The 26,390-nt window shown below is 41.1% G+C and overlaps 1 protein-coding gene across 1 annotated transcript; it reads left to right on the top strand.

The window, feature by feature from the left end:
* Positions 1 to 128: 128 nt before the first annotated feature.
* Positions 129 to 25,566, top strand: Cdk5 (Cyclin-dependent kinase 5). Its single transcript, XM_065436423.2, has 11 exons — positions 129 to 377; positions 655 to 743; positions 2,478 to 2,545; positions 6,779 to 6,896; positions 10,233 to 10,328; positions 12,094 to 12,168; positions 12,249 to 12,345; positions 15,570 to 15,639; positions 17,327 to 17,387; positions 19,438 to 19,518; positions 22,644 to 25,566. Exons 1-11 carry the CDS (start codon positions 341 to 343, stop codon positions 22,740 to 22,742), a joined length of 891 nt encoding a protein of 296 aa, XP_065292495.1. The 5' UTR covers positions 129 to 340; the 3' UTR covers positions 22,743 to 25,566.
* Positions 25,567 to 26,390: the final 824 nt, after the last annotated feature.

The following is a 26,390-nucleotide window of genomic DNA, read 5'->3' on the forward strand; positions in this document are numbered from 1 at the left end:
AGACAGGTCAGCACGTAAAACCAGCACCGCTACGTTACATGATGTCCAAAACAAACAGTAGACTGAAGCAATATGTATGTTAGCGCCATCTTTTTTTGTGTGGCAGTTACCAGCTTTTAGCGACAGTGGCTGCAATGGCATTGGTGGCTGTAATTAGTATAAAGGCTTCTAATTATTTGTTTTCTCATAGAATAGAAAAATTCGTTCAACAGTCAGCCCGTTTTGTATGTCTATTTGGATTAGCAATTATGGCCGCTGCCGTATGATCGCGACTGACGCTCAGCCGGCGTAAACAGTACCGGAGTAGCGGGTATTATGTCCCGTTATTTCTCGAGCTGCCATGCAAAAATATGAGAAGCTTGAGAAGATAGGAGAAGGTACAGCATTTCTTTTAACTCATAATATTTCCCATACGTTCGGTACAAAATCTCAGTTTCCTCTTTCACATATTTTGCAACGCTTGCCTCAACTGTTCCCCAAATATTCCGCCACACTTTAACGTTTAACGCGTTCTAATTCTTGTGATAACTGTAACTAGCATTCCGCGTGTGTATTCACATCCCGTGGTACTTTGATCAGCTACACAAATTCTGTTCTTTATTGGCGACTACTGCTGCTGCGCTGTGTTGTGAAATATTGCGCTCTTCGTTTCAGGCACTTACGGGACTGTGTTCAAGGCAAAAAACAGAGAAACGCAAGAGATTGTTGCGTTAAAGCGTGTAAGGCTCGATGACGACGACGAGGTAGAGTGACAGTTTGTTGCCACATTTGTTTGTATTTTCTGCATCACGTTTGTGCGGCTAACCCACTACATAAGTCACCCGTGAAAACAAGTTCCTACTTTGCACAAGTGCAAGCTTAACGTCACAGTGATGAAAAAAAGGGGGAGAACTAGCTAGTTTGCTGTCGCAAAAAGTGTTGACTATCTGGAAATGCTCGTAGTAGACAGACGACGGCCTGAGTTGTACTATACCTATTGAAGTTCAACTCCAGCAGCCAACAAGAAATGTTTATTTATAAAGGGGTCCCTCATGGGGAAAGCGATTTCTGCGATTAGACCAGAGTACCAAAGAATGTTTACCTTGCACAGGCTACTGCATGTCACCTTCAAAATCTTAGTGGCAGATCTCCAAACACTTAAAAAATTGCTTTCTGATCCCTTTAAAATATAGTGTTTTGCACCAGGCTTGCATGCCGCCAATTGTATACTGATTAGAATAGAAAAAAAGAGACTTCATGTAAGCACATGAAACAAGTTTTATAATATCGGGAGCTTTATTATCAATGGACTCAATTGCTTTTGAGTTTGTTACTTAAGGATTGTTCACAGGGTGCCCGTCACTCAAAGGAGGCACTGGGCAGTGGATCACATGAAAGTGAAAGCACCCCTAACCAGATGAGGTATTCTGTAAATGTCCACTCTCTCTAACTCTAGCGCAGATAAGTTAAACAGGAACATGTATCAACTCGCTGAATTTACCCTGCTTCTAAGCCAGTTTCAATAGCACATCAAGTTGGGCGACTTGGTTTCCATTTATGATGAATGTGCCAAGTGCAAAAATGGATACGGACAAGATATATAGAAGACTGGACCAGCGCTTACTCACTTGTAAGTAGGCGCTCTTCCAGTCTTCTATCTCATCCTTGTCCTATGATTCCCAGCTGCCGTAGTCTTGTTTAATTGGTGGTGAAGTGCAAGAACACCTGTGGGCACAGTCATAAGCTTTATGATGATGAACATGAGAGCATGTGCCTCATAGTACATGCAGAACACCCTGGGGAGTGGCTAACGCACCTGTGTAGTTTGTAGGTTTGGCAAATGCGCTCCCTTAGTGTGCTTGTGCACTCTCTGCTGCATCCTACTACCACACCATAATGGTCACGAGACCACATGCTCAATTATTTCCAGATTCCATATGGTAGTGACAGTAGTGATGCACGAGAACTTTTAGGGAGTGCATCCACCAATCTTGTAAGCGGTGAGAGTGCACTAGCGTTCACCAGAGCGCTCTGCACGTACCATGTGGCGCGTGCTTCCTCATTCACTGCCATAAATCCTGTGACTGTACTTAGATTTAGGTGGAAACGACAATCTGAGGTGATCAAAATTAATCTGGAGCATTTCAATACAACATCCCTCATAGTTCCTGCGTTGCTATGGGACATTAAATCCCATGTATCATTCGATCAATTGTTGCTTGTGATGTTCGAGAGCAGCAGGTTGATGTGGTAGACATATCATGGGCCTTTATTTGATGGCAGTGAACAAAGCCATCAATTTTTTTTGTGTGTGTGAAAATTTCTCATAGACTGAAGTCCACAACTTTTGCTTTAGATGATTTTTCGCTCATAGAGGTAACAAGTACATCTATGGCATAAAAAGAGTATGCTCATTCATGGCAGTGAGGAAAAGGGGGATACTAAAAAGCCCTAACGTTGTGGTGAACTGGGTTTTGAATCTTAACTTTTCATTGCAGGGGGTGCCAAGTTCTGCGTTGCGAGAGATCTGTCTTCTTAAAGAATTAAAGCACAAAAATATTGTGAGGTGAGTTCCTGAATTCTGCTTAACCCCTTAAGGGATCATAATTTTTTTTTAATGGTAATGAAGTAGCTGCTTTTCTTTATCACCTCAAATGCTCCAAGAGCATGCTTAAAAACACACAAAGAATTCTGAAAACCTTGTATAGCAAAAAGTAATTGTTAATTTGCCACCCATTTCACTCCTTGAAGCTTTGTGGAAACGTCTGCTGCCGTGCAAACTACTGCATACAGCCAGAAGCATGATAGCACTCAATACAGAATACTTCGAGCTGCACTTTCCTCACACCACCCACACAAGAATCGGGTTTTCTTGTGAATGTTGTTCCTGTTGCCGTCCAATTTTAGGTAGCAAATGGCACACCAGCATGTCCATGGATGGATTGATGGATCAATGTTATGAGCATCCCCTTTGCAACGGGCCCGGTGGGTTGCACCACCAAGCTCTTGCTATTATACAGCCTAATGTCCTACCTAGGTTAAAAAAGTTTTAAAAAAGAAACGCTATGAACTCCCACAACCAAATTCTCAAACCTGCTATTGTGAACTTTGTTTTTGTATGACTCCGTTTTTTGTCATTTCCCTACTTCTCTTCCACTAATCTTCCAATCGCCTCTTACTAATTTCTATTGCAGACATGTTTACTTTCCCCCTGCTCTTGCTGAACCCAAGGGCTTCAAGGAGGGCAGTGGTGCCTAAATGAATTGCTGGGCAGATGTCTTCACATTCTAATAAAACATGCTCCATCGTTTCCCTAGCTTTACTGCAGCAAGCGCATGCTTCTTCTTCCTTATTATATCTCGCCTTGTAGGTGCGTGTTCTAATGCATCGTGATCTCATTTCAAAAAGTAATGAGCTTCCCTTTGCGTTATCATAGATGGTTTCTTTCCTGATTTTGTCTTTTCCTCTTAAGTAGTTAGTCATAAGGCAGGTTTCTTTTCCATTGCCGCCACCGATGAGATTATTTCCGCCTCTCTTACTTACCGCTTGACGTTCTTGGTTGCTGTGTTGCTCACCCTGCAGGCTGCATACTTGCTGGTAAGCTTCCTAGTTCTTTCCCTGCACTGTTTTTTTTTCCACTGTTTTTTTCCTCCAATGTTTTTCCTGTACAGGTACCTCAACACTCCCCTAGCCCATTTACTTTCTTCCATGTTCCTCAGTCGTTCTTCATAATCAATTTTACTGTGAGGCTTCCCTCACTTCAAAACTAGTCCAGCTCACATCACCCTGCACAGCTTCATTGGTAGTCTTCCCGTGAGTGCCCAATGCGAGGCCTCCCACTGGCCTTTGGTTGCCATTGAGTCCTGATTGTACCCTTGATTTCAAGCAAACAACCGCATTTACAAAAGTAAGTCCTGGAACCATTGCACTTTTGAGATACCCTGGAGCCCCTTGTACCTATTGTATCCTCATAGCGCTCTGTGCTTCATTATGGCTACATTTATCTTCCCCTTTACTGTTATTGTTTTTTCCTGTGTTTCCATATATCCATTGCCTTTGTTTATCCATATACCAAGGTATTTATATTCTCTTACTCGAGGTATTTGCTGGCCCTGTATTGCGACTGTCTGTTCACTGTTTTCATTGAATACCATAACACCTGATTTTCTAACACTAAATTTCAAACCTAAATTCTTGCCTTCCTGTCCACAAATATTAGCCAGACGTTGCAAATCACTTTGCTTGTTAGCTAGCAACACAATGTCGTCCACATAAAATAAACCTGGAAGCTGCTGCTCTACTACTGTACCCGCCTATTTGTATGAGAGATTAAACCCAATATTACTTCCTTCTAGCGCCCTCCCCATCCTCACCATGTACATCATAAACAGCCGTGGGGATAAAGGGCACCCCAGCCTCAGTCCCTTGTTGATACCAACTTTCCTCTCGCTCCTCATCCCTTCCCATGAAACGCAAACGGTATTTTCTAGGTGAGTCTCTCTCAAAAGCTGCAGACAATCGTCACCTAAGCCTTCCCCTTCCAGAATATCCCACAAAATGTTGCGGTCTACGTTGTTATACGCTCCTGTAATGTCTGAAAAGGCCACATATAATGGTCTGCTTTCTACTCTTGATATTTCAATACACAGAGTAAGAACAAATAAGTTATCATCCAAACACCTACCTATTCTGAAGCTATTCTGAAGTTCTCCCAAAATGCCATTATTCTCTGCCCATGCTTGCAGCTTTAATTTGATTGCCTGGATTGCTAGCCTGTATATTACCGATGTAATGGTCAATGGTCTATACGAGTGAATTCTGTCTTTCTCCCCCTTATCTTCATAAATTAAATTCATTCTTCTTTGTCGCCAACTGTCTGGTATTCATCTATATTTTAAAGTTTTTTCCACTGTTTTCGCCAGAGCTTCCTTACTTTTTTATCCTAGTTCATTAATCAGCCTAACGGGAACCTTATTTGGCACTGTGGCTGTGCACTTAGGAATTTTCTCTTCCGCTTTCTTCCAGTTGAAATTTGTTAGCACCAGCTCCTTTTCCACTTGCGTCTCTTTCATGCTCTTTTTTTCTTCAAATAGAACCTCATCAATGCCTTGGAAAGATTCGGCTGTTATTTTTCGGATGTAATTTAATGCCGCTTTCCCTTCCAATTTGTTTCCATCTTCGTCTAGGATGTGTTGTTGTATGGCTGTTGACTTCCTGCCTAATAATTTTATGTGGTTCCAAAATATTCTAGGTGTGGCCTTCTTTTTCTCACGTATTTCTGACAACCAATGTTCACTTTCACCTTTTATCTTTGCTTGCACCAGTATTTGACCCATAGACTTTTTCTCCTGGTATATTTCCCATTTACTGGCTACTTCGCCCTGCGACAACTGTGCCTTCTTTGCCTGCCTGTGCTCTCGGGATGCTTTCTGTCGCTCGATGATCGCTTCTCTTATCTCTTTGTTTATCTTCTCTTCTCTTTATCTTCTCTTATCTCCTTGGGAAAAATAATAAGCATAACTTTAAGAGACAAAAAGACAAACATGGTAGCTGATTTTCTAGTTTAGATTAAGAGAAAGAAACCGAGTTGGGCAGGTCATGTTATGCATAGGTCAGATAACTGGTAGTCCATAAAATAATGTTACAGTGAATGCCAAGGGGTAAAGCACAGTTGAAGACAGCAAAGAATTGGGTGGTGTGATGAAGTTAGGAACTTGGGAAATGCTCCTGTATTTTTGACATGCTGGAGCAAAGTATAAATTTTGGGGAGCTTGGCAAACCACTAATAAGTCATTACAGTAATAGTTATTTATAGCTGAAATAACACCTCGGCATTTTTACAGTGAAGCTGTATGTAGCTACCCTCTGGTGGTGGTTGATGCGCATTCGTATACGCATTGCATAGACACGAAAAAGTGTTTGTCTCCAGTTTCTCGCGAATGTTCTGTAGCTCTCAACCTAATGTAGGTATCCTGGAAAAAAAAAATCATACTGAAATTGGCCACTAGGATGACTGTATCATTATGCTAAGTTTCATTTACTTATCATAATTAGTTCACAGTGAAGTGTTACAGAATTCCCGATTGTTGTCAATACATGGCTGTCTATGGAGAGAGTACAGCTACAGAAAATGGCTGTAACTCTTATCAAAACTGTCTCGAAACAAATCATACTGAAATTGGCTGCTAAGACCACTCTAACATTACACCGAGTTTCATTTATTTTTCATGATTACGTAGTTCACAGTGAAGTTGTAAATATTGTGGAATTCCTGTCTGCCATGCGGCGTTCCTTGCACATGTCACTACTTCATAAAAGAATAACAATAAATCACTTCACAGTGAAAAAAATTATTCGTTGTCTGTGTCTTTCAACAACAACAACAATAACAATAATAATAATAATACTTATATATACATAGACGTGTCAATTGAGGTAAAGCACACTACATTTTTGCTGCTCGTCCTTCTTCACAGAGTGGAAGGGCTGATGAATTTTTAGATCTTATTTTTTTTTGTGTGTGTGTGCATGTACAAATTTACTTTCCATGACCATAAATAAAGGTGGTTAAGTTCTTTTTTTCTTTTTTCTTTTCTTTTATTATAGGTGTAATGGTGTATGGTTTTTCTGTGTTTATATGATTTCAGGTTTACTCACCTAAGAGATGCTGTCCTATACTGGATGCTTTAGTTGCAGCACAGGATTAGAGCTTTAATATGTGCTATGATTTAATGCAATATAAATATGAATACAGTTAAACTCTTGATTCTGATGGCAAGTTGCAATGTTTTCTTTTCAGGCTACATGATGTTCTTCACAGTGAGAAAAAACTTACTCTTGTATTTGAGCACTGTGACCAAGACCTGAAGAAGTATTTTGACAGCCTCAATGGTGAAATTGACCTCGAAGTTGTTAAGGCAAGTACACATTCTGAGCAAGGAGCAGTCCAATCGAATCAGTAGTCATATCAAGAGAAAGAGTGTGCATTATTTCCCTGAATTCATTCAATCACTCCTCACATTTTTCACATTTTATTCATAGAGTTCTTGCATAAGAAAGCCCTTAGTGCTTGTCTAGACATGGGCATTATTGCAAGTAATGTGGCATCATTAGGTGTATTTTAAAACCAGTAGCTTTCTTTGCCTCTTTTGCCTGTTTTCGTGAGCGGTGGTTGGCGGCCAGACCTTCACTGCCGACGCAAAGGCACTTGCTTTTGCACAATCCGATTGCGGGGCATATGAATCCATTGCCAAACTCCAACTAGCTCTTTCAGGTGCACGTGCTTTCGCACAAAAGCATTGTGACAGCTTGAGGTTTAGATGCTGTGGTCAGTGGCAGCGCCGTATAGTGTTCCTCTGCTTCTCGGGCCGATGGTTGCTTAACATATTCATCAACGAAGTCTGCTGCGTGTCTCTTGTTGAGATGCGGTGTTTTGTCTTGCCAGCTCACCACAGTTTCATTTAAACCGACTTCTGCACTGTATAGGATTTGCACAATATCAAAGTGTGTGATTGGAGGAGTTTCTAGCCTTTGTGTAGTCGACAAGCACAGAAGTAAAGCAGAGGTGCCCAGCCATTGTCATGCCAGATCTGCCACCACCCTGTCATGGTTCTGTAGTCATGCCCTCTTAGTCGTGTTGCCACCATCATGCCCGTCGTCGCCACATTATCGTCAACGCACTGTCATGTTGTCTACCCAAACAGGCCGATGATAATTTGTGCTGCCATCATCTCAGTGCCAGCCATGTACTTTATAAGTATTGCTAGTGTGTCCGTTTTATTTCTACTGCACACATAAGCTATTTTCTTGCTCTTACAATCATCTTTGGGAGTCTCTGCAACAAATTCTTTTTCTAACGTGCTACTTCTGGTATGCACACAGAAGAAAAGGCTAATCGCATTTTATGTTGGTTAAAACTGTGTTGTCACTGTCGTGAAATCCAATGTGATTTGCTTCACTGCAACTCAGCAATGTCACACAAATGTTGTGCAGATATCCAAAAAATGGAAATGCTCAGCAGTGTTATGTAGACTTGCATGTGACATGCTCTGTTGTGCATGTTAGAATGGTAATACTGTTGACGTCCTTCCGGTGCCAACAGCATTGTAGCATGTTGGGGGAGGTCTCTTGTCTGTAGTGTGCTCAATCCTTCAGCGATAGTAAAAACTAATACTAAACCATTTTTTATTGCTAAAACATCTTTCTCAAACGTTTAATTGCACTTCTTTAGAAGGGGAAGGCCAATTATTAGCAGAGAAGAAAAGGCCAACATTCCCTGTTTTTCCTTATTGCCATGCTAAAGCTGGTGTTTCCTTGAAGTCAATGTGATGTTGAGAATTTCATAGTAATGCATAGTGCTTCTTTTGCCTCCCTGATTTTTTTTACTGAAAAAAAGTTCCCTGAAGCTTTCAGCTGAGTCTCAGCTTACTTTCCCATGTGATATCATCATCAGCCTATTTTATGTCCTATGTAGAACAAAGGCCTCTGCAAAACAAATGTCAATTATTCTTGTTTTACACCATCTGACACCATCTTATGCCTGCAAATTTCCTAACTTCACCACATCACCTATGTCACATTTCATACATAGCAGGCAACATTACGAAGGTTAGAGATACTACTCTCACTGCTCACATTTGCAACCGAAAAATATTGCCTTGCACATAAAAAAAATGATGTATATTTACGTCATGTAATTTGAGGTACACTAGCTCTCATACTTCTACGTCACAAAATATGACATGTATTACACGAAAGGCATTCCAGATCAGAACCTATTTACCTCCAAATGAACAGAGTGACATTTATGTGTGACTAGTGGGCACAGTGCAGTGTTGTGTTCGTGACCAAAACATACTATATCGCACACTGGAAGCGCGAAAGTGCACAAATTATGCGTGATTTGACATAACCTTCTGTCAACAAGTTGCAGCTGTAATATACGAAGTAGGTATTCCACAGAAAGGCATAGGGAAATTTGTGTGGTGAGAATACTATTACCCAATACTTGATCAGCTTGCGCAGCGTTGCTTGCTGTGTATGAAATTGAGTATAGGTCTTTAATGTCCTCAATTACGCTTCCTTTCCCTTGGCACCTGTTCTGTAACTCTAATAGACCACCGGCTATCTGCCTTATGCGTCACATGTCCAGCCCAACTCAGTTTTTTCCTTCTAACAAGAACTAAAATAGTACTGGCTTCCCCATGTTTATTCTCTCATCCACACTACCGTTTTCCTGTCTCTTGATGTTACACCTATCATTTTCACAGGATTGAATCCCGCCCACGGCGGCCGCATTTTGATGGGGGCGAAATGCGAAAACACCCGTGTACTTAGATTTAGGTGCATGTTAAAGAACCCCAGGTGGTCGAAATTTCCCGAGTCCTCCACTACGGCGTGCCTCATAATCAGAAAGTAGTTTTGGCACGTAAAACCCCATAATATTTTTTTAACACCTATCATTTTTCATTCCATTGCTCATTTCACGGTTCTTAATTTCTTCTCAAGTTTTGTTGTTATGTAATGTAATGTAATCTCACTTTGTTCATAAGCAGTCACTACTAGGAAACTGCTGTGTGAATGCAAAAAAAGGGAAAGCACATATAGAAGACACTACATTCATGCAATCTTTATGAGTCGTCTTGTGTGCTGTCCTCTTCTTCACATCTGCACAGTAATTCCCTACCATAACCATGAACGAACCAGCCACTCACAATGTTCATTTCAAGCTATAACTAGTTTGGAGCAGAGGCTGTCAAAATCTGTAACATCACAGGGAACTGAATGATGAAGTTTCTTCTAAAGTTTTTCTTTTATTATTCTTGTCCTGTTCCTAATCTTTCTCTTTTTATTCTTTCTTTCTTGTTTCTCTCCTAATATATATATATATATATATATATATGTGTGTGTGTGTACTTTTACACCATATATATATGGTGTAAAAGTATAACCTGTGTATGTTGGGTTGAAGTGAGGCATAACAACTGGTGCTAACCATGCTCACAATCCAGTGTCTATGATTCATAAATTCGCCCATTCTGATAAATGTAGTGCTTTGGGCTTCAAATTGAACGGTCATGTTTGGGTAGTGTTCACTCATGAGCTGCCGTCATTTTGAAAACTTAAGCAGTGTCATGTATGTGGGATATCCATCTGTTTACATTTCTTTTATTGTGGCCAGTTGTTATGCTGTTGATGAGATTTTATTCTGGCAATGCACAATAATCAAACTAACGTGTGTTCTGTGTTTGCAGTCTTTTATGTTCCAGCTTCTTCGTGGCCTTGCATTCTGCCATAGCAATAATATCCTGCATAGAGACCTCAAGCCACAAAACCTTCTCATTAATAAGGTATTATATTTCACTTTTTCAACAATGACTTATGCATAAGTGTGCGTGCCATAGCCCCATGATGGCTTTTCTTACGTTCTAATTGATTTATTGTCGCTATACACAATGCATCACTTACGTATTAGTAATATTCTGAGTGAGCTAAGAGTATAAAGTATTGTCCATTGACTTTCATTCTCAGACAATAAAGAATAATAGCCCCCAACTTAAAACCATCCTGAGACATATATAAAGTGTGGCAGGTAAACCTGCCTGGTCATGAGGTTATACAATAAAATATGAGCCAAATATTGCTCCTCTATTTACAGCAGAAAAGCTGTGTCTTCGGTAAACAAATGCTCCTTTCCTACATCTGTTTCAGTACTTTATCTCTTGTTGCTTGACTTCTGTAGCTCTTGGGGCATCATGTGGGTCGCTTCATGTGTAGTGCATTATGTCTGTAGAGGAAACAAAGCTAGCAAATGCAGCAAGGCATGTGCATATAATCAATAGTGGCTTGGTCACTCAAGAAAGATAAAGGGATGAAAGTGTATTGCAATGGTGTGTCATGGGGTAGAGCATTGTGAATGTTGCCTTTCTCCTACAGAGATTATGCTAATAGAGACAACAGGTCATGGAATACAAGTGTGGAAAAAGCTAAATGTTGCCACAAATACTCCCTTTAGGTTTAGGCATTTACTTACTCATTAATATTGCATGTGCTTTCACTGAGCTATCAATATTTAGTTTCAGCTCTTTCTCAAGGCACTCTCCAGGTATCTGGTTGTTAATGCTTTGTGAATGTTGTTGGTTCTAGCAAGGTGGGACTATAGTTTGGCTTATACATGTGCATATAACACATTATTTGATTGTGATGACCTACATTTGACCAAAAATGCACCCATAAATATGGCCCATCATGTCACACATAAATGGGGGGGGGGGGGGGTAAGCGACTGTTAGCTGTGGCATTTGATCTGACAATGGTTGAGCTCACGTGCCACTCTCGCCAAAGGCAATTTCAGTTTAATAGCCTCTAGCTGACCCAAATAATTAGTGTTTTGCTTCACTATTCACATGGCGCCAACTGTATGTGATAATATTCTTGCTGTCTAGTTGTGCAGGTCAGAATTAAGGGGTCTTTTGCAGCTAGAGCACTCCTTGACATTGGGCAGTATGCCTGCATTCGAAAACATTTACACCTATTTTTAACAACCTGTAGTCAACTAACTTCTGTCTATGATTCTACATTTAGAGTACTTAGAATAATGGGATAAGATGACTTTGATGGCAGCCGAGCGTTAATTTTGAATATATTCACCGATTAACACTCTTGGAAAACTCTTCTAGGAGGTGCTTTCTGACTAAATTTGTGCAAGCAATTTGTGCAAGCAAAATATCGGACACGAGTATTATTAAAAAAACACAGATAAACATAGAGCGAAAGTGCGCAGTTCTCACAGTGATAAATGAAAACATGAAAGACCTGCCGTGGTGGCTTAGCGGCTATGGTGTTGCGCTGCAAAGCACGAGGCTGTGGGATCAAATCTCGGCCAGAGCGGCTGCATTTCAATGTGGGCGAAATGCAAAAATGCCTGTGTTCTGGGCATTAGGTGTGTGTTCAAGAACCCCAGGTGGTCAAAATTAATTGGGAGTGCCCTACTACAGCATGCCTCATAGTAAGATTTGTGTTTTGGCACATGAAACCCCACGATCAATTTTTTTTTCTTTAAATGTGAAAGGCCATTTGTATTGGTCTGACGCTCTTGGCAACTTTTCCTTTCAGAATGGAGAACTAAAGTTAGCCGACTTTGGTCTAGCAAGGGCATTTGGAATTCCAGTTAGGTGCTATTCAGCTGAGGTAACTGTATTTTCACTTGCAGTAGTTGTTGAAAGGTACTTAAAGTAGTGAGCAGATAAATAGACTTTTTCAACATCTAGGTGGTCACGCTTTGGTATCGGCCACCAGATGTTCTGTTTGGGGCCAAGCTCTACACAACGTCCATTGACATGTGGTCTGCTGGCTGCATTTTTGCAGGTTGGTCTGTTTCTTTCTCATTATTATGTATTTGCTTATTTTTAATTAACATTTGTGGTTGCTTGTTTATCATTGAAGCAATGTGGTTTCACACAGATGACAGTGTAACTTGCAAAACAATGGAACACACAATTGATTTAATTGAATATTTAAATATAGAATAGTGGCACATTGAACGATAGTTTCATTATTGCATTAGTTCGACCTAAGAAGTCCCCAGAGAGAAATGTGCAGATATTTTGCTGGGAAATCTTACCTCTATTGCGCCGCAAAATGTGGCTTTGCGTAAATACTAGAGAGGACAACGCACTTTGCTTCATTGGCCACCTAAACTTCCGTCTGAATGGGATCGTAGTTGCCGATACATAGTCTGAAATGGCGAAGCGTCAGTTTTTTGCTGCCAGTGGTTGGCCACTGGGGCGGATGTAACATCAGGCTTGCCACTTCGCGGTGTGGGTTCAGCACTCTGTCAGCGCCACGGCTGTCGGCGACGGGAGGTGTGTGCGCCGCATGGGCATGCTCTGTGCGTATGCTGGCCAGCCGGAAATAAGAACTTCAGTATAACTTGCAAATGATTATTTTACAATAAAATGAATCAGCAGTAGCAATATGTCATTATGCATTGGTCTGCGGCTGCTAAAGCAGCATCTACCTAATACCCCATCCCCTTCCTCCCGTGCTTTGCGTCGGCTCATTTTGCCCCCTCGGCAGGAACCCTCTGTGTCAGGCCTGGTGACGAAGCATAGGTAAAGAACAATTATTGCAGAAGTCAATTCCAAAGTATTTATGCCCTGTCATGTATTGCAGCTCAACTAGGGACAAACGGAGCAAAGCATGTTCTCCTCTGTGGTGCACTAGTAATCAGTGAAATGCACATTCTAAGAAGTGAAAGTTCCCAGATGAATCTCTCCCAACTCACGTGTGCGCATGATGCTCGGTCAAATACAAAAAAGAACGGGTCTCCAGCACATTGGCAAGAAAGGAGGCTGCTGTGATATGGGGGTATGAACTGACATCTGTATACAAAGTTTAAAGGCAAATTGCAACAAAATTTTGTGCTGCATAAAAAGTGTCGTTTTAGGTAGTGTAGACACAGAGGAGGTTCCATGCAAAATTTGACATTTGAAACATCATGCAGCAGAAGTGTCTGAAAAAGCTAGAAAAAATAGATGTTTTTGATACCAAAACTGAGGGGGGAAAAATGCTGCTATTACCGCTTGCCGACAGTGACGCATGACCTAGAATGCATGGCTCCTCGGCGTCACCTCCACGATAAGGCTGCACCTGCAGCTACCCATGGCATACTGAAACATCTCGAAAGCGATATGCTAGGACTTGGGTTATGGTGCCAACCAACAGGTGCAAGCGTCATCCGCTTAGGTTCTGTTCAGAGGCTGCTAAGAAGGAAACTATATAATTATCAACCCTGAGGCTCTGCCAAGGTTGCTTCAGTGATACACTATACTATTCATTTATAACAAGTTTAGCCAGAGTGAAACTTTGTTGCAGTTGGCTTTTAGAAGTTCAGATAGGACATTCCAAGAGGAACCATACAGCACTGATATGTATGCGCTCTCAGGTTATTCTTATGCCTTGGTTTTCCAACATCATGTCATCTGAAGTTTTCTTCTTTTTTTTTTTTCCTTCGTGCGGTGGGCATCATAAAAATTTTTTCAAGGTTGGCGCCTGTATTGCTTTGTGAGCATCGGTGCACCCAAATGTAACTTCACAAGTTCTTATACAATGTAATGATCACGTAGCTGCTCTCAACATTGCTTAGCATCTCAGTTTGAACCTTGTAGCATGCATATACATGCCAACATTTATAATTTTATCAGAAAATGCCTCATTTCCAGAACTTGCAAATAATCTTATGATTTTTCATTTGCACCTAGTTTAGGCCAAAACTTTTTTCTTAAAGAATGCAGGTACTGTTGCTGACGAATTCTTTACTGCGTAAGTTTTCTAACTAAGCAGCAATACTGCCTCATAGAACCAACATATTACAGCAACCAAAATGTCAGCTGCCTACATGAACATTTCATGAATAAACTTCATAAGCGTTTCTATTTGTAGTCCAGATCATTATTGCTGCCACTATAGAGCAGAGGCCGTGTTCTTACAGCGTCCATATAAAACAGTCTGCAAATCTTTAACAAGCAGTGAACAACTTGTGTAATAATTTGTAGCATTTTTCATTATATTTTAGTATTTCTTGCCTTCAGCTGCAGTATTTCCCAAATTATAATGTTGGCACATGGGCATACAGCTTGTGGTAGCAGAATACTTCTGACATGCTTCTGTGGCACATCAGAAGCAATGCACTGCCATATACTGGTCTGTTTGGTAAGGAACGTTCACCACTTTCTGTATTCAAGCTTGCTTATTTCTAAGTACCACATGCATTTATGTTGTAGTAGAAGCCTGCCACATTTTAAGAATAAATTCCATTTGGCATCATTCTAAATGCTGTTGAATACAAACTGATGTGAAATTTTTCGCTGGCTTTCACTCTTTTCATGGTAATATCTGAAACTGCTTGATTCTGAAAAGAGGATTACTTAAGGCAAACCTGATACATACAAGGACTACTGATAACATATTGTGATTGTGCCTGAGATTTCTTATAGCTCTAGTTAATACTGTCTCAGAGAGCCCATCACCGGATTTGGGCATTGCAAAACAACAATTGTAGCGTGTAAATAGCACATTGGTGATCATGTCTGCAAAGGGTTCCACCAATTTACAGCATGAAAGCAGCTGAAAATTCAAACAAAAGCTTACACGCTATTCTCCTCAAAGGAAGCGCTCCAGTTGCGAAAGAGATGGTGCCATGCGCAGGGCACTTCTGCATAGCATGCATGCTGCTCAATAGCCAGCCAGTTGCAGCCAGTAGCAGCCAATAGCCCATCGATAGCCAGCCAGCTACAGCAGGAACAACTTGGAGATTCCTGTGAAATGCAAAGTATGTAGAACCAAATGCACTATGTAGAGCCAAATGCACTATGCAGCCACTGCTACTACTAAACTCCTTTAAAAAATTCTTACAAAAGAACGCTTTCTGCATGGCCCTTTACGTCGACTGTATTACCAAAATTTCTGACTGAGCCTAGTGAAGGATCCTTTAATGGTGTATAATCTTGCAGCAAGCTTGGACTGCATACTCTCCCATATAGTGAAAAAGGTTTTCATTCATTATACTACTCTCTCTCTCTCTTTTTCAGAGCTTGCGAATGCAGGAAGGCCACTTTTCCCTGGGAGTGACGTTGATGATCAACTAAAACGGATATTCAAATATCCTTCAAGGTTACTAGATTAACAAAACACGTTGCAGGGCTAGTTGGTGATGCATTATTTTTCTTTTTTACAAAAGTAATCCAGCGCTACCTTTTAATACGAGGACACAGAAAGACTTTACAGGATGGGGCGCTGCCTGCCAAGTCTTTCTGTGCCCTCATCTAAAAAAGTAGCGCTGGATTGCTTTCGCAAGGAAGAAAAATAAGGTTACTAGAGCTGTTTCATTTTATGTTACCAGAGTGTGCATCTGTATTTATAAAAAATTCTTCTTGCACAGTTCAGTTGTTGTTGTTGTTGTTGTTGTTGTTGTTGTTGTTGTTGTTGTTGTTGTTGTTGTTGTTATTTCATTTATGTGCACTTTCAGTACTGTGTGGCATGGTAGTATACTTGCTCATGATATGTCCAAAGTGCTCATTACCAAATGCTAGACTGTCTTGGTTGTAGTGCTCTGTAAAAACACAGTGATCATTATCATCCTAGTCACTTCTACTATACTGCCAGACAAGGATTCTCCCAAAGATCTAAAGTTACCTGTTCTATTTCAACCGAACCCACCGAGTGCCATATACCGTATTTTCGCGATTCTAAGCACCCCCCGATTCTAAGCACCCCCCTCTATTTTCACGAGAAAATTGGGAAAAAAGTTTGCATGTGAATCTAAGCACCCCCCTATTTGTTAGGAAGAGCGTGTAGCCAAGGCCGCCAAGCGCACTTGCTCACTCTGTCATCGAGCCGGAGCTGTTGGAATCCCGAGGTGGCACGGAGTTCGCGGCGCGAGTACGCCGTACAGCCGGACTGTACGGCTGTACGGCGAAAGCTGCAGAAAGCGTCCCCATCAACCATGGCAAAGTGGATTTCGGACGTGTGTGGAAGTGGGTCCAGGTGGACGTTGTGGTCAAATCATTTAAGAAGTGCGCGATCCCAAACCACTTCGATAGAACGGAAGACGACCTGCTGTGGGATACCGACAGCGGCGGTTCAAGCGGTGCGACGAACTCGAGTGGCAGTGATAGTAACTGAGCATCTGACACAAGCGGTCGTTCACTGTCTGCACTTATTTTTCCTTTGAATGTCTGTAAAATAAAATGTTATTTCTCGCACCCGTCTCGTCGTGATGTTGCAGCGAAAAGGGAGGGGGGGGGGGGGTCATTCTAGATTTTTCGAATCTAAGCCCCCCCCCCCCTCACTTAGGGTATAGCGATCGTGAAAGAAAGGGGGTGCTTAGAATCGAGTAAATACGGTAACTCCAAGTGATTTGCTGGCACTCTCAGCCGTATTTTGTTTACAAAGGCATGTTGTCTATCTTCATAAAAGGTCTACAAAAGCAGTACGCCTTCAATTTGTTCATTTAGCTGAAATGTCTCTCTCCCTGCCTACCCTTCTGTTTAATTGTGCACGACCTCAAATGCTGTCCTGGCTGGTTCTTTATTGTGAGTCATTCTCTTGGCATGAGCTTTTGCATGCATTGCTATGAACTTCTTTAAATGTTCTGTGACAGTGTAATGTGACACGTATCGGAACAAACGAATCATTCTGGAAGAAAATGCTTGGTCACTGCACTTAGGAGGACTTCTATTTACAGCGTGTATAAAATCTGCTTCCGGTTTTTATGCATCTATGATGCAAATAAATTATGTTTAACATCAAAGTTAAATCAAGTAGTAGCCTCCTTGACAAGCGATACGCTCTTGGGAACACCGACCGAAGATACTTGGCCAGGGATGACACAGCTACCAGATTACAAGGTAAAAAAAAAACATTTATATTCTCTAGCTTTTCTTAGTGTTTTCAGTTTTTTTCATCTCAGTCATCAGTAACCAAATTAGCGCAGAATGTTAATCTTAAACCGCCCTCTGTTAACCTGGTGGCATCAGCTATGACTCTTCTTGTTTCCTTCTGGGATGTTGCTTTCTGTGTTGAAAAGGAAGGCCATCTGCACTTTTAGTGAGCCTGTGTAGGTTATGTGATTATAACATTCTGATGTAAATATATATACTAATTGTCATCACAGGAACATGACACGCAAAATAAAGCACATGGAAAGAACATAACCTATGGCACAGCACTGTCATTTGCCGTATGCTTTTCATTTCCTGTGTTTTGTGCACTTTTTGTGTTAACACATAGCACATTGCCTGTCTGAACAACCTTGTTCATGCTCTGTATGCTCAGAAAAGCTTTTCTCGCTAAATTTGCAGGGTTTGTACGCATCTTTGAAACCCTTGAAAACCCTTGAAATTGGAAAGAAAGACTCAAGGGCCCTTAAAACTCCATCAAAATAAATTGCTGTGTGAATTCCTTGAAAACTAAAGTTTGGGGTGAATTTCAGGGATATGTAAGGACACAGATTATCATCATATAAAATGTGACATACAAACAGTATTGTTCCCATTGATGTCATAGTGTGGATTAGGTGCCACCTTCCCCATAGGAATGATGGAGACCAGGCAATGATGGTGAAAGCAGGAGAGACAAAAGATGTGTAGTATTTACTATGTATTTACATGGTAGTGTGTGGAATCTCGAAGGTGCTCTCGAGCTAGTCTCCGAGCCAGGTCTAGCAATGGACCTTCTGGCCTTAAAAATGTCTGTGCGGTGGGTTCATCTGTGAGTAACCAATCATCCATTGAGGAGACCCCCACTGCCGCATGCCTCATAATCGTACCGGGGGGAGCATTTAGGCATGTAAAACCCCAGATTTTCTCTCTTTTTTTTTACGTTTGTGACCCCAGCTTGTGATAAGGTTGTATTACAAACCATTAGCACTTGGGACGCACACCTGTCTCCAGAATAATGAAGTGACCTGGTGTACAGAGTTCGGACCTGTTAATAGCAACATACAAGCACGTGGCTAACAGTATCGTCCAATCGGTATGCTGTGTGCACTCTGTATCCTATCGGCACTAAAGGTGAATGTACAAGCATGTGCCACAAAATTCTCGTACCCTTTGTTGGGTGCATTGATACTACGCAACACATAAATATCACCGTTAGCCAAACCGGTTTGCTTTCATCAAGCAGGCACATACTTATGATTCAGCATTCCTGAGTTGCCTGTGCTGTTGACTGCGTTGATTAGTTCCTGCGCCTGAGCATCTGTACGCTCCTATGGCATGCAACAGCCGCTATTCATATCCTTTTTATGACAGACATTGCCCAAAAGTGGGTGCCAGATTTTAGTGGCAAACATTTAGTCTCGCCATTAGGGTGATGCCACTTTGAAGGTTGCCATGGCATTGTATATTTCGACTGCATCTTGCAAGTCTAGTTAGTCACTTACTAGTCAAATGGGTCTATATTGCATTCTAATGCAACCAATGACTCAGCCTAACAGGCTTTCGGAACTTCTTTTTTTGAACCCAAACTACCTTTCTTTTTATTTTTATATTTTTTTATTAATAGTGAGCACAGCTTTTCCTGCCATTTCACATTGTCCCACTTCAGAATAAAATTATCTGTACGTCATATAAGAAAGCACCTTGAAGCCCGTGGCCCTCCTCTGACATGCTGGTGCTGAAGTCTCAATGCAAATTTCAATTAATAACAGTTTGGCCTGCATGTTCTTCAGCAGTAAACAGCCTTTTTCCACCAAATAAATGGAGATAGAGTTCTGAAAGGCAGCTTGACCAGTCTAAACTGATTTACTTTTGCTCCTAATCGTATCTTAAAATGTAATGATTATTGCTAACATTACTCTCCTTACACAACATGGTGGAAAGCCTGCAATTGTGTGTTGTTGTTTTTTTTGCCAATCTGTTGCTCATTACTTGCTCTCTCCGCCATTCTCTCCGGCAGTCGTTCCCGCTGTACCACCCAACAACCAGCTTTGCGCAAGTGGTCCCGAAGTTGAGCTGTAGAGGGCGAGACCTACTGCAGGTTTGTGCTAAGCATGTAGAGCAAAGTCAACTATTGCGCTACTTGCTATCCAAGCAGCTTGAAAAGAACAGTGTATTTGTGTTGTCCACTCTCTTTATGTTGTGTTTTATTATGTTGTTATGTTTCTTTGTTATGTTTATGTTTATTATGTTGTGTTTTAGTATGTTGTATGCTAGATTACACACTCATAGTATGAACATTAGGTGTGTTGATCATGCTTTTGTTTATGAGTGGGTTGATATTGTTTGAAATTTTACTCCTTCAGAGGTGGTTTAGTGGAGTGCCTATGAGAGCCAATAGTCTGATATCTGTGTGTTCACTGCAGACTTGCCTACTATCACAGATTTGTATTGTTCCTGCCTGCCAATACCTTTCGCGATGGCTTAGCAGCTATGATGTTGCACTGCTAAGCTTGTGGTATTACTAGTGAGCATAGCTTTTCCTGCCATTTCACATTGTCCCACTTAAGATCAAAATTATCAGCACAGGCTCGCAGCTGTGGCTGTTAAGCTTTTGGTAGCAGAAGAAAGAAAGGAAACATTGATTCAATGCCTGGGAGAGACAGAATAAGCATCATTATTGAGCACCCGGTGCAATGTCTTTTCGCTCCAAGACAGCCCTGGTGGCATGGATCATCAACATAATTTGGAACACGAACAGATAAAAGTTGATCAGAATGGCTGCTACGCATAAATGCATGGTAAGGTAATTTATAGCTGCCCTATAGCCACTTTCCAAACATTATTTTGTCCCAAATGGGCATTCTTGAGTTTGGTTTAAGTCACTGTTGCAAATGCAGACAATCCTGGAAATGCAAGGATACTAGCTAGCCCTTCTCAATTTTTTCACGTTTGAATTTACGCTGGTAGTACATCAATCTCCATCGCACATAGGTTTTCCATTCCATAATGCTATTCTGTCTTGCCAGCAGTATGAGTCTGAGCTTAATGCTCTGGAAATTATCACTGGAGCTTGACACACAGGGAAGTTAGTTATCTAAATGTCAACCTTTGCTAATTATGGAAGATCTTCCCTTGCAAGGTGTAGAATTAAGTTTTTTGAGCTACAGCTCTTGAATGCATACAGTTGCATTGTTTTTACATTTTTGCAACTACTCTACTATAGTTGTGCATAGATATATTATAGTGCTAAAAAAGGTTGTTTAGTATATTGTTTGATAATGGCCTTTTATTGATGGCTTGTGGCTGTAAAGAAACTTTTAGACCATGCCAATTGTATTAATTTCACTGCCATCAGAATTTGTCAAGAAATGTTGTGTACACTTCTTTTTTCTACTGTTACTTCTGCTGTGGCTGCAACGTATCAACAGTGGCCATTTCACTACAAGGTGCCATGGATGCTAAATTTTTCTGCTAAATATAGTACCATGTAGAATATTCTTTTGTGCCATGCTGGTCATCATGAACAGCCATTGTTGTATGTCAACATGAACATGGTTTCTTATCCCAAAACTAGCCGCTCAAGCAGTGCAGCATGGATAGCTAATTTACTTTCATCAACACAACTTGATACCACTCTTGCAAACCATTTTTCTTTTCATAATTTTGTGCAACTGTGTTGTGCTGCTGAATGTGTGCGAAGAATGACGGGCTGCTCCTGTCATTGAAAATGTTATGTTGTAGACAATGTTATAAAAAAAACACATAGGCTGACCATAAATCATAACAGAATTATTGTTCAAAAGTTGTGTGGCCATTTAGTTATTTAATCTTGCTCTCTTGGGATTGGCTTCAAGTTCTTCAAAGCACCTTCATCGCCATCTGGCAACACTTTGCACTCATGGAGGCCAATTTAAGAATGCATAGGTTTATTACGAAAAAGTAGGATAGAATGGCTGTAGTAGCGGCCGATTCGTATCGGCTCGCTCGCTTTTCCCGTTTCATCTCTACGTACTTTTCTAAATACCCTTGTGAATTGGGATGGTGACCTTACTCTAGCTCTTCTCACTCAAATTCTACCAATCATTTCTTATACATGCCATGTTTTCTCTAAGTAGGCGGGACAATCAACAATCCACACTCTGATCGCCCCTTTTCTCAGTCCGGTTTTTGTGACACACAGCCCAACACTTAAAGGAATGCCACATGACCCTCTTACCTGAAGTTCAAGCACTTCGGTGCAGCTGGCCCTTTGCAATGGTGCGCCCTGCAAACGCATAAATCGCCCCACCATCTACTAACCTCAGACCTGCCGCAGAATCTTACCCCCATGCGACGATGCTGCCAGATCTCCCGTTACATACATACGCTTGCTTGACAGCATGAACTGCGTATGTATCTCCCACACCACAACGGGAATGCCGCCACCCCCAGCAGTACCTGTGTATGTGTGTTAGCCCACAAGAACATGCCCATATGCCACTGAGTGACATGCATCTAGTGAGGTGCCTGCATGGCCTCCTGTTGCATACGCTTGTCCATAAAGTGTCCATATATCTTGGACACCGCAGTGGAAGTGCACTATCTCCAGTGGTCCCTGTCTCGAAGAGCAGTACATGTCTAAGAACCCAAATAATGTGCCCTCGGCTGCAAAAAAATAAACAACCTGCATGAATGTCAAGTGTGTGGCCCCTGGGTCCTAATGTGCTTGTGTTCAGTACATGCAAAGCTGATTATGTGAGCAACTTAACTGATGCACATGTTGCAAATATGTACAACATTTTGTCACATACTGAGTGTCACACACAAGTCGCACGCCGAGAGTTGCAGCAGGAGAAAGAAGATGGTGTGCTTCAGTGATATGCCTTTCTATGTCACCAAAACTGGGGTAGCCAGGGAATGCCAGCTCCAACAAAAGAAGTAGGCAATGAGTTGCACAAAAATAAAACAGCTCAAGAGAGGGACTCAAGAATAACTTCTTCTTGAGCGAGTTGGTGTTTGCGTCCTAGCAGCACAGAAACTCGAAAGTGAAATTCTTACATTTTTTTAGTTTTTGCGCTGCTAAGATTATGTGAAGAACAACTCCAGGTTGAATAAAGTGTGTGTGCATCTTGGTGTATGAAATGCTCATACAATAACTCAGACAATCATCATAGGTGGGTTCTGCTTGAATTCTTTTCTTTTTACATGTGTCTTGTGGCTACATTGCATTCCTTCAATTTCCAGAAACTCTTAGTCTGCAATCCAGCCATGCGACTCTCGGCAGAAGAGGCCATGCAGCACCCTTACTTCAGTGACCTCCCAACCTCCATTAGGAACGGCTGATCATCTCGGCATGAGTGCATCGTGGTAACCGGTCCTAAGGCACTGTCTGCTACCGTTTCACTTCATTTGTTTCATTTGAATTCAGTAATGTACATACAGTCAATATCGCAGCTATCATTTCAGTGTTACTACGTTATCATTTCTTGTTTTGTCTTTTCTCAATGGAAGTTGAGTAATGGAATGCTCGTAGTGGAATCGATTAATTCAACAAGTATGTACCTGATTAATGATAGGAATTTGATCGAACAATCAACCTCGGGCAACTCGAAATTAAATGTACTAAACCTCGTGGGGATATTCCTTCCTGGTGCCTAATCCATTTAAGATTAATTTAGTGAAGCTACGCTGTGATTGTGATTTCAAAAGTGTGGTGTGTTAGTGCTGTCGGGGATCTATGTTTACAAACTGTGAGCGCAATTCTTTTGTTGTTAAATCAGTAGCTGAGCATTGCGAAGTGCACTCTGGTATTTGCACACACTGCTGAGACAGTGCCTGTCAATTCCAGGCTGCGTGCCGAGAGTGGGACAAAGCTTTTGACGATACTGACAGTCCGTAAACTTTGGTCCTTGATGGTACAGACATTGTATCTCAGGTTGATGCTGTTTGCCCAATTAAAATTTTTTCAACATTAATGCATGCTTTATAAAAATGCTGCAGTCTCGTGATTGCTGAATTGCTATATTCTAAAACAGTTCGCACATGTGCGAACTATTCTACATAGCTTTAATGTCATATAACTCCCCAGATTAGGCTGCACAAGCTCTTATTAACAATGAGTTTGAATACATGAGGCTGTGTTGTTACAAACCACTTGCATTAGTGTTGTGAGCAAATTTCTGGACAGTAAAGATATATTAAAATGTGTCATGCGGTATTTTTATGTTCAGCTGTTCAGTAAAGAAGCAAAAGGTGTGTTGCTCGTGGCTAGGAAGACCAAGACAATGTAGGCACGAAAGTAGCGCGAGGTGCTTTATATTCAGGAACAGTGGTTTTTGCATATTCTCATATGCCTGCGATACTGACAAGGAAAATAAAAGTGACTTTTGACAGCCACAAATGGTTTGATGTTCACGTCTTGACGAGTTGCTATGTAGTTTGACTATCAAACATAGCATGGCTGTGCGTTTTGGGGAAATGCTCAGAAAGATCACCTTCATTGGAGTAGTTTATTCTTGCTGCATGCATGAAAAGTAGTTTGTGGCTTCTATGTCTAAATGACATAATTTCTGTGTTGCTATATGTTTGAAAGGTGCACTAAAAAGAAAAATTATTTGAGCTGCAGGGCTCACCCTAGAAATTTTTGAGGGGTTGAAATCTTGCGACTGAGGTCAAGGTACACAGGCCACTAGGCTGTCTTTTCGCCCCCACCGTTTCTTTTTTTTTTTTATACGACCATTCTGTTATATTGAATTGTTCACTCACCAATTTCACATTTTGGGCATATTAACGAAAGATATGCAAGCCAGCAAACATCCCCAGGACGAGGAAATGAACAGCTTACCACTGTCAAAATATGTGCAAAAAGCATGCCGATGATTCAAATCCTAGTCAGCTAACAGGAATGCTCCCTGTGTCCACGTCACAGCACTACCAAATCGCACGCTAGTATTTCCTCTTTTCCTTCGCTTTTTTTGTTCACTTTTACACAGCAAAATACAGCACTGCGGCTATCTGAAGCATGATCCTTCATGCTTTGTTTACATTTGAACAAAGGTAAATTTAGGAGTACAGAAGGTGTGCAGGTCCTCTGGAAAAAGCGAGGCCCATGCAAATAGGTGTGCCCGCAGGACCAACCTGCTGCACCCAATAAATCTCCCCTATTTACAGTGGTTTTGAAATGACAGCGTTGCGTCTACCACAGGGCGTCAACGGAAAGCTGCGCGCTCCACAGTGCCGTGGCACATCCCGATCCCCAATTTCCTACCTATTTTTGTTGACAGCACACTAGAAATGGTGACGCGATTTTCATAACTCCTACTTGACATTTCTTTCTAAGGCATTTTCACATGTGATAAAAAAAACCCTGAGGACCACGACAAAAAGAGAAGAAAAAAATTGTAATTAAAGGGCTGGGCAGTTAACCACAACGATGAGCAGCATTTCCTCAGCCACTTGTCATGGGGAGAACCCCCGAGCTGTATTAGTAGTCCATTATTACCATTAGGCATGGTAAGCCAGAAGAGATGCAAAAACCAGAGATAGGTGGCGACATTGTCTTCAAGTTTTTGCACCAGCTTGTTGTGACATCATGGATTTTGATGGCGTCTGCTTAGGCTTAAGTTCTTATCAGCATATATTGACTTAATTGTTTCCCCGAGGAGGCAAGTACTGAACTTGGCAAATTCAAGAACTTTTACTAAGCCATATTGGCCCTGATACAAAATCTGTGACGTCACACTGAAATACCGGCGCTGGAGTTTCGGCCCTAAATTTTAAAAATTTTAACTTTAGCCTCCATTTTCTCACGTAATAACCTATTCCTACAAAATTATTGAAAATTTGAATTTGAAAGAATTCTTTAACAGCATAAACTGTTTTTTTCCCTTTTTTTAGTGTCCATTTGAAAGCAGCACAGGCTTTTATGTCTAAATGACAATGTTTGTGTTTCACTATAGATGAGACCACCCTATTTTACCCAATAAGGATGTGTAACCTTACTGATCTTGTAAACGATATATCATTCTTTGTACAGCATGCAGAGGATTGTCTTTTCTTTTTTTTTTCCAGTTGCCCTTCAGTGGTAGCAAAGCCTTCACTGTCATTTTGTCTGTGCACTTGCAAGTAAAAGTGGTCATAATGTTTTATTATGGTTGCCTTGAAGTTCTTTGCTTTCTGTTCACTTTTAAAAAGGAGTCGCTAAGAGTCTGTGACATGGCACTCGAATTCCTGAAAAGGTTTTGCGACTATACATTTCTTGGCAGCAATTGTCCAAGGCTTGTTAAGTGACAACTATTAAGATGTAATTGTTTTCATGGAAGCATTGAAACATGATTTGGTTGGAATTAATTTAAGCTGGCAAACTTGGTGCACCTCTCCTGTTGGGAAAAGTACCCTCTGCAGAAAGAAGATTGCGAAATTAGTGGTGTCACAAAATGACATCATTACGGCAGTTTGGATACGAGACCAATTGAGAAAGGGGCTTTCAAACTTTACTCTTTTGTCACCACTGGGGATATGCTCATTTTCAATGCTTTTGTGTTTCAACATTTTATTTCAAGATGTAGTAGACCCATCAGGTACTGTGGTACATGATAGTATAGCCTGATCACTGGTGTTTTGAATGGATGTATAGCAGTAATAATTTCTATGACAATTTTTGAGATTTGTTATGTGAAACTTCAAAGAAGCGCCTCAAAGAACACAATTGAAAGTACTAATAATTTGCTATTTTTAGTATAAGTACTGCAAGTAAAGATAATTTGAAGGATACATAATATGCACCTGGTTCCCTACTTTTGTAACCCAGATTGCGTAAAAAAATTAATGAGGATTTGTTGGCATCAATACTAACCATAGTAGTGCCCACACTATGTGGGAAAGCAGTAGCGTTGCAAATGTGAAAAGAGGCAAGTTCCTATTGTACATAGAGCATTTTTTTTACTCATACCAGCAGGCACCTGATTAGTTTATTTCTTTAGGTTCATGAAG

This window comes from Dermacentor albipictus, chromosome 1 (genome assembly GCF_038994185.2).
Source record: "Dermacentor albipictus isolate Rhodes 1998 colony chromosome 1, USDA_Dalb.pri_finalv2, whole genome shotgun sequence".
In the NCBI taxonomy this organism is placed as follows: Eukaryota; Metazoa; Arthropoda; class Arachnida; order Ixodida; family Ixodidae; genus Dermacentor; species Dermacentor albipictus.